Below are 8,299 nucleotides of genomic sequence, written 5' to 3'. Positions count from 1 at the left end.
TGTAAGTCGTTTTGGCTAAAAGCGTCTGCTACGTCAATAAATGTAAGTGTAAATGTAAAAGTCCAACCCAGACTGCTGTTTATAACAAAGCACACAGGCACACTAATTTAGTGCCACTAATGACTGAACGCGTAGGCATTTTGAGCCAAACGACGTTCCGTAGTTTCCAGCCAGTCTCCCTGCATACGTGACGGCTTGCATTTTTTTGGCCCCGCCCCTTTCATGCAAGCTCTGGCTTGTGTCAGATGAACTGAAAGAAAAAGAGGCGGAATGGAAGATTTGCAGGCAGTCTTCGATGTCCATCCATAGGCGGCGGTAAAACGCGCTTTAAAGTGAACGGCTTGGCATTGCTGTGTTTGCAGTATACCGGTAGGTTAGAGGAAACGCAGTGAACAGCATTGGTTCAGTCTTCGACCGTGAAGAGTACCCAGCTTATCGGCCAGGAGACATGGGGAACACTGTCGCCCGAGAAGACTTCGAGTGGGTTTATACAGACCAGCCGCATGCTGACCGGAGAAAAGAAATCCTAGGTAAGCAAGAGAAACCGTGGGGCCTGTGCGACAAACTCGGGGCAGCGAGAGCGTTTAGAGTAACTGCCCGGCTGGGGATCTGCTAGGAGTGGGGATGCCGCCGTCTGAGGCGGACAAGCCTTACATTCATTTTTTTTTTTTTTTGTTGGAAGTGTGCGTGCGGAGGTACTTTACTTTTTAATGTTTTCCCTCCGTGAAGCAAGCAGTAAAGCGTTTACTTTAATTGTAAGATTTTTCTAGACGTCGGTACCTTTTTATTTTTAGGTAAGTAGTGTTAAGCCTAATATTGAAATACTGTTAGTCGACAGTACATAATTAACCGAGCGAGGCACGGGCACCGTTAAGTTTAAGTCGGATCGCGGGGGACGGCGTAATCGTCAGTCGATCAGCGATAACGGTGCTTGTGTAACTCTTCATTCCCGGGCACGTTTCACACTCCCTTTTAATGCTCTTGTGTAATCTGAAAAGAGACTTTTTAAAGAGAAAACCGTCTCACGCTGAAGCGTTTTAATACAAGTTTGTGTACTCGCGTGTGTGGGGGGTGATATTCGTTCAAATATCAATTTAATTTTGGCCACATTTGTCCGAAGAACTCATTACTTCGGAAAGAAAATGAGTTCGTAGCAGAAAGTACAGCCGAATGACCAGTTTGGGTTTTTTGTTAAGATTTAGGAGAGAACGGTATCTTTTCTACCCACCACACCCTTTCTCCGTTTATTTAATTTGTTCGAAATAAGATGGTGGGAGGCGCGCCCTTCTGCCTAATGTCATCAGCCCCTGTTGAATGTGGCAAGTACTTGTGAGGGGCGGCGTCCCAACCCCCTTCCCTTTATCGTCCTCTTTTCCGGTTACAGCGAACCGTTATTCGGCCATAACACAAAGAGCCAGGGCGAGCCCGTTCGCGTTCCCTCGTTTCTTAACACTCTACTGGGTTAAAGTTTGCATTTAGGCCCCCAGTGACCTTTTTCATGGTCCGAACAATCCGCCGTTTGAGAGACGGGCATTTGGAGCGTAACGGGAAGCAGTGAAGCTGTAAAAAAAAAAAAGAAAGATGAATCGTGATTTAAGTTTGTTTTCACACTTTTGAGTAATAGAGTCAACTTTTCTGTATTGTACAGTTAATGTACTCATTTAAATGAACTGCCAGCAACAGTTGTATTTGGGAAGCTGTTTCAACTGCTTGGACCCCCAAGTTCAGATGTGACTCAAGTGCCTTCTATTAAGTGTCTTCATTCTCCTACTGTTTGGATTCCTTCTCATGGGAATTAATAAAGTGTTCATCTGTTCATAGTTTTTGCTAGAGAGAGGCTTTAATAATCCCGAAGGAAACTGCAGGTTTACTGCAGCAGACAAAAAAAGAATGTCAAAATACACATAACAAGAATGATTGAAATCTTCAAGTATACTAACAAGGTACCAATACATATATGACAAGAATCATCTGTAAGTAATTTAACAAAGTGGAGGTCTCGGTGTAGCACATAACAATTTTGCTGTACAGCATGTCAGTCGTTGGCACAGTTTATTGTACATGGTGTCTCTTTGTCAGTTAAGATGTCAGACCAGCTCTGTACCATTCAGCACATGGCACAAGACCACCCTGGCAGAGGCATGACGCATCATAGTGCCTGATTACAGAGGGTAGAAATGACCTCGCATGGTGCTCCATGGAACAAACCACTTGGCTCAGTCTGAACTCGTCTATTTAGCCAAGACCTCATACAGGTGATGAGTCACTGTCCAGGTTAGTAAGCACCTTGCTGAGTGATCTCACATCCTCCAGTCTGTGCAGCCCGACTCTCAAGATGAATCCTGCCTCTTTAGTCAGTTTTAGGCTATGGATGCTCCTTGCACTAATGCTGTTTCCCCAACACACTTACCACAGAGAACTTTTACACAGGCAGGCTGGTAGAAACGCGTCAGGGTGACCTGTCTACTCCAGAAGATCTCGGAATAGTCAGAATTGACAATCTATCCATCTTCTTTCCCAACCACATTTTCCATCACTGTATCAATTTTCTGAGCTTACGTTTTCCTTTTTAGTAAACTATTGAGCAGTTTACTAACTGATATGTTGTTAAGATGACCGTCCTCTGCTGGGTGAACACACTCAGGATGTGTCAGTTTAGCCTTTCTAGATGGAATGGCAGATAATCTAGAATCCACTGAATCATTACAGGGCACTTGGACAGAAATGTGGAAGATAAAGTTTAATGTAAATAAATGTAAATTGTTACATATAGGAAGTAAAAACATTAGGTGTGAATACACAATGGGAGGTCTGAGAAACGTAAAAGTAACCCTTATGAGAAAGACCTAGGAGTCGTAGTAGACTCCTCGGTGACTACATCCAGACAGAGTACAGAAGCCATCATGAAGGCTAACAGGATGTTAGGTTATATACATCACAACATGTGGAGTACAAGTACAAGGGGGTTATGGCAAGGTCTTACCTGGCGTGCCATGTGCACTTTGGTCTCCATACTACAAAAAAAAAAGCCACAGCAGCACTAGAGAAGGTCCAGAGAAGATCGACTTAGGCTGACTTTTGAAGTGAGAGGTATGCACTGTGAGGAGGGGTTCAAGGATCGGACCTTTTCGGTTTAAGCAAACGTAGATAAAGATTAAGAGGTGATATGATTAAAGTTTCCAAAATTGTGGAAGGGATTAGTGCAGTGGATCCAGGCTGTTAGTTTAAAATGAGCTCAATTTTTCATAAATGTTGACTGAGAATCATGGACACATGGTGTATGTGACCAAGTTGTGAGGTTTAGAGAGAGGGACCTATAAAACTTGCCATGATGTTACTTTGCCAAAATCCGGTTGCTAGGATTGGTGAACATTGTCGGTCTGAATGGCCTGTTCTTTCCCCTTGTCGAAGTGTTGAAGAGACATGTTTCATATACCCTAGGAGTGATGCGAGGGAGGAGGCATTGTCTAATATTCAGTACTCAAATAAGCGTTTTAGAAAATGGATGGTTAAAACCGAAATATTTATGGGGCATTTGAGACACTGGAACTTGTGTGAGCTATTCCCAGCATGACGTGGACACTGAGGTGCAACTGAGATACTGACAGTGGCTTAGGCATAGGCAGGAATTGCCTTTTGAGAAAGTACACAAATTATAACTCTGTGATCAATCAACTGGAACTGTGATATGTTTTGAGAGATAACTGCATGCAATGAATGGCTGTGATGGGTTGAAAATGCTTGATGTAAATGTCATTATTCATTCATTGTCTTTGGTGTACAGTAGCTGTAATCACTTTATGATGCCCATCTTGCCAGTGTTTAAATAGAGCTTTATGTTGGGGTTGGTGACATTGCCTGTGAAGGTGAAGGCAGGTTCATTGTGTATGTTTTGTTGACACTACAAATATTGAGTGAAAGGAGATGTTTAGCTAGTCCTGCAAGTGTTGGTTTGAGTGAGTCTGAAACTGGATAGCTTCATAGGGTCTTTAATAATAACTGAATAATGGCAGGTAGGAAGGAGGGCATTTAATTGACACATTCTGGATTTTGTGAGTAAGATTCACAGTTCGGTTGCCTTTGCATCTCATCTTGTTGAACTGAAGTCTGTATTTTCTAGAATATCTTGTCAATTAATTTTTATCTAATAAATGGAAATGACCTGGAACAGGCAAAGACTAATGCCTTACAGATCCTCAGTTGACTTCTTTAAATACTTACAAGTGTCATTTGAAAAATCCAAAAGCGAATGCTTAGAGTCGGTTTAAAAGAAAAAGACATATGTGAAACTGCCCCAAAAAAAAAAAAAAAGTTTTAAAATTGGCAAAGGAACACAGGCAGACACTGGACAGAGCATGTTGGGAAAAGTGTCGTGTTCTCAGCTTCCTGGAGCCATCTTTTCTCTGTTGCAGATGACACTTGTATTCAGTGAAGAAGACGACTGAGGGCCTGTAAGATGTTTGGTTTTCACACTACATGCTCAGATGTTCTTATCCTATTGTATAGGTGCCCATTTGGGCCTTCCTCTGCTTTTTCTTTCTGGGTTAGCTCTAGTCTAGTCAAGACAGTAACACAAATCTTTGTTAGAAATCTTCAGTTTCTTGGCAGTCTGTCACATGGAGTAACCTTCATTCTGAAAAAAAAAACAATAGACTGATAATGTTTCTTGAGACAGTGGATTCATTTCGGACTTTTGTGAACTCCAAACTGAACTTTCCGAATGCCATTACCTTGCAACCCCAGTGAACAGGATAGCAGGTTTCAGTGGTGCTAATGCAGTTACAAAGGTCTCTCTAATAACCAGTTAGCATTAACACATCACTAATTAAGGGTAAGCTAAGGGGGTTGCCATTAAGACACTGAAGGAACTGCTTTTGAAAATGGGGCTTTGCAGCCTTTTGTGAATATTAAATTAATAATCGGCCATTTTAAGCAGTAATAGCCATTAAACACACTAGTAATGTCTTGGCTGTATTTTTAATTCGGTGGTCTCTTGATTAAAGAAGACAGAAGTTTGGGGTCACCCAGAAATGTCCATGTTTTTGATAAGTACAGTATTTTGACTTAAATTACAAATACAGGTATCAGAGTTGACGGTTTTATGTAGCGATATCACAGCGCTGCTCTTAATACAGCTTTAATAATCTGTACCCGTCAGTGCCAAAGAGACTCCTTTACAAGCGAGAATGCGGAACCTCTTCCAGAATTCCTTCCAAATACCACTCTGGCTATCCCTGTCTGTCCAGTCCGTTTTGTACTCTGAATGTCACCCAAGTAGTACTTACTCCAAAACAACTACTGATATCTAAATGTACGCTTGCCAGGTCAGCATTCTGTACCTTTTTGACACTTTGTAGCAAACAAGTTAGATTTGCCATCTTCAGACTAGCCTTCATGTCACAAACATTTTTTTGTTATGCTTCCAATTTGTGCAATCTGTGGGTTGGGTTGCATGTCTCTCAGTGCCTTTATCGCACGTGCCACATGACCATGCACCCAGACTTGAACATTTTTGCTTTAATTTCTCTTTGATTGCTGTGCTAAGTCTTGCAGAAAAAATATTTCTTAGTTGATTATCGTGGCTTTATGTCTTTCTTTCAGCTGCTCCCATTTAGGGAACCATCCGTCTCCATCTATCCCTGTCTTTTCCATCATTTTCTGCCACACCGACTGCTTTCATGTCCTCCTTCACCACATCCATAAACTCCCTGTTTTCCTCCTGGCTGGCAGTTCCATTCTCGACGTTCTTTTTCCGATATACCGCTCATCTCTACTGTGCATGTGCCCAAACCATCTTAATCTAGCCTCTTCTCACTTTGTCACTGTAGGTTGAGCCCATTTTGATTGTGCATAACAAGATAAACTTTCCACAGTTCTGTCAGGTTTCTTTGCAGGTTTTTGATTTTTCTCAAGCCTAGACTGTACTAGTTTAAAGTTTGGCCCTTAAGGTCTTCATTGTCTGTTGATGATGTTCCAGGTTTAATCTCTGATTCATACTTCTGTATTAGTAATAGTGTGCACAGATTAGGACGTTGGCTTTATTATATCTTCCACTGCAAACATTTTGTTGTTCATCACTGTATGCATGATCTTGCAAATCTATTAAAATGTGAGTTAAACAAAATACTTTGCAAAAGGGAAAGCGTGTAAAATATGGAAAAAAGCCTGCTTTGCATATTAACGAAGCCAGTGTCTTTCAGATTAACCTTGTTGGAGCCCTATGGTTTAATAATACACTAGTTGAAACCTTGCAGTGTAAATGTTTAAAAGCTGCTGTAGGATAGATTTTTGTCAAGGTAAACCTTGAAGGTAAAACTTTAATTTTTGTGGTGTTGATTTGCTAGAGTTATGGTCAGCCCATCTTTAACCTATTCCAAGAAAAGAGTGGATAGAAGTAGTGATATAGGAAATAAATACCTCGCAGTCCTAAAAAGGTCTCCAACTGAAGAAAACTGAAGAAGTTAATTTAGGGCCAGGTTATTTCCTGTAGTTTAACACCTCTAGGAGCTGTTAAACCGCTGATTGTTGTCTGGTTGTTCCACTAACTGCAACAATGTTGACCTTGAAATACAGTAGAACAAATCCACCTTGTGCAAACAATAAACTTATCAAAAGGAGACAATTTACAGTACAGCTCTAAGGTTTTTATTAGTTCTTTAGAAACGTGCCTCTGTGCCTTTTTTTATTAGATGTCAAGTTTGCTTTAGAAGTATCCGCTTCTTAAGTGGAACCAAAAAGTACACGTGGAAAAAGAAAAATCAGTTTTGGTTACTGAAAATGAGCCTCATCGTGATGTATGATTCCCTATTTTGGTGGTATGCCAGTTGTGTGCGTCTTGGCTCCTTGATGATGATGTTGTTCTTTTAGTATAATTTGTTAATGATCTCCAGCACTTATTGGAGTGGTTTTCAGCTAAGCAAAGTGTGACACAGTAGGGCTGAACATTTATTGCCTTTGTGCCAGTCATGAGATGCTCCTGAAAAGTCTTAGCATATACAAGTGAGAGTACCTGCAGGAAGTTTTGTAATTGTATACCTTGAAGTTTTTCTGTATTGTAGAGTGGATTGTGAGATTAGCCTTTGGAGGACTGATGTAGCTTCGGTACTGTGAATTCATACTCCAGGGTAATGATAAAGTGAGGCCTAGCCAGAGCCTTTCATTCAATTCAACTCGGTTTACTTGTGTACTCCTCACAGAGTGCCAGTTGGAATTTATACTGAGTTGTTCTTGTTGGCTTTTTTCATTTTTATCTACAAAGGAGCAATTTTGTCCACTTAAAGGATGTAAATTTAGTTGTTTAAAGAGACAATTGTCCTAAAGGAACTAATAGGTATATTTTAAGAGGTACTGGCATCATGTGGTGAAGTCTATGCCTTCCTCTTTATGCTGAGAAGTATATGGCAGTGTTGGAGATTAAACCATTAGAGATGCCACAGGCACAAGCAGCTGGTGAAACAGATGTACTTTATCTATCTAGGAAGCATGAATTGTTATTTCAGTTTGAATGTCTCTTCTGTGTTCGAAATATTCTTCTTGTCAAGGTATACTGGAAACCAAAGCCATGGCAGACTGACTTCTGCTGTTGTCATTGGCATGCTGTTTATGTGCGAATTTGCATAAACTGTTGTAAGTATAGCAGAATGCTATAAAAATAGTTTTTTTTTTTTATATTTTGTTTAATGTTTTGCTACTTGGGAGAAAAAAATGTAATAGCAGTTTCACCCCCAGCATTACAGGCAGGATCATTTACTAATGTGTTTTAATAGAATTTTAAAGATCTTTGATTAGATGCCAAGGTATTTGCTCTTCTTGAAAGGTGTGGGTATTTAAAACATTTGTGGAATTTAATAAGCTTTTAAAGTAGACTTTTTGGGTCTTCATATTATCAAATGTGCCTCTCATTTCTGGGAAGATTTTAATTTGTGATTCTGCTGGTTCTGCCCGTTCTCTGCTGCTTATACAAAATAAGATTTTGATTTACTTGGCCAATAACATTCTGCAAGTGTTTAGAATGTGGGTTTAAATGTGCCTCTCACTGCTTTTAGAGTTTTATCATTTTTATATCGGCATTATTTAGATTGAGAAATACAAAGCAAAGCATGGATTTTTGTGAAATTGTCACACCCCTATGTTAATACTACCCAGATGGTGTTTTCCTAAATTACCTATCATAATGCTGAATTTAAATACAAAGGCAACTTTCATGCTTTAAATCATAGAGAGATGATACTTTATTAAATCACAGATTAGGAATTAAGACATTACAGATGATCAAGAAAAACAGGATTATTCTAAGGTC

At 40.1% G+C, this 8,299-nt stretch overlaps 1 protein-coding gene across 1 annotated transcript in view; it reads left to right on the top strand.

Moving 5' to 3' along the window:
• Positions 1–251: 251 nt before the first annotated feature.
• The window catches only part of degs1 (delta(4)-desaturase, sphingolipid 1), a 37,634-nt gene continuing 29,586 nt past the window's right edge, over positions 252–8,299 (top strand). Inside the window, exon 1 of the mRNA XM_039738931.1 lies at positions 252–530. Coding sequence (XP_039594865.1) covers positions 449–530 — 82 coding nt within the window. The 5' untranslated portion in view covers positions 252–448. The remainder of the gene's footprint in view (positions 531–8,299) is intronic.

This window comes from Polypterus senegalus, chromosome 16 (assembly GCF_016835505.1).
Source record: "Polypterus senegalus isolate Bchr_013 chromosome 16, ASM1683550v1, whole genome shotgun sequence".
In the NCBI taxonomy this organism is placed as follows: domain Eukaryota; kingdom Metazoa; phylum Chordata; class Cladistia; order Polypteriformes; family Polypteridae; genus Polypterus; species Polypterus senegalus.
This window is presented reverse-complemented; position numbering and strand designations above follow the sequence as displayed.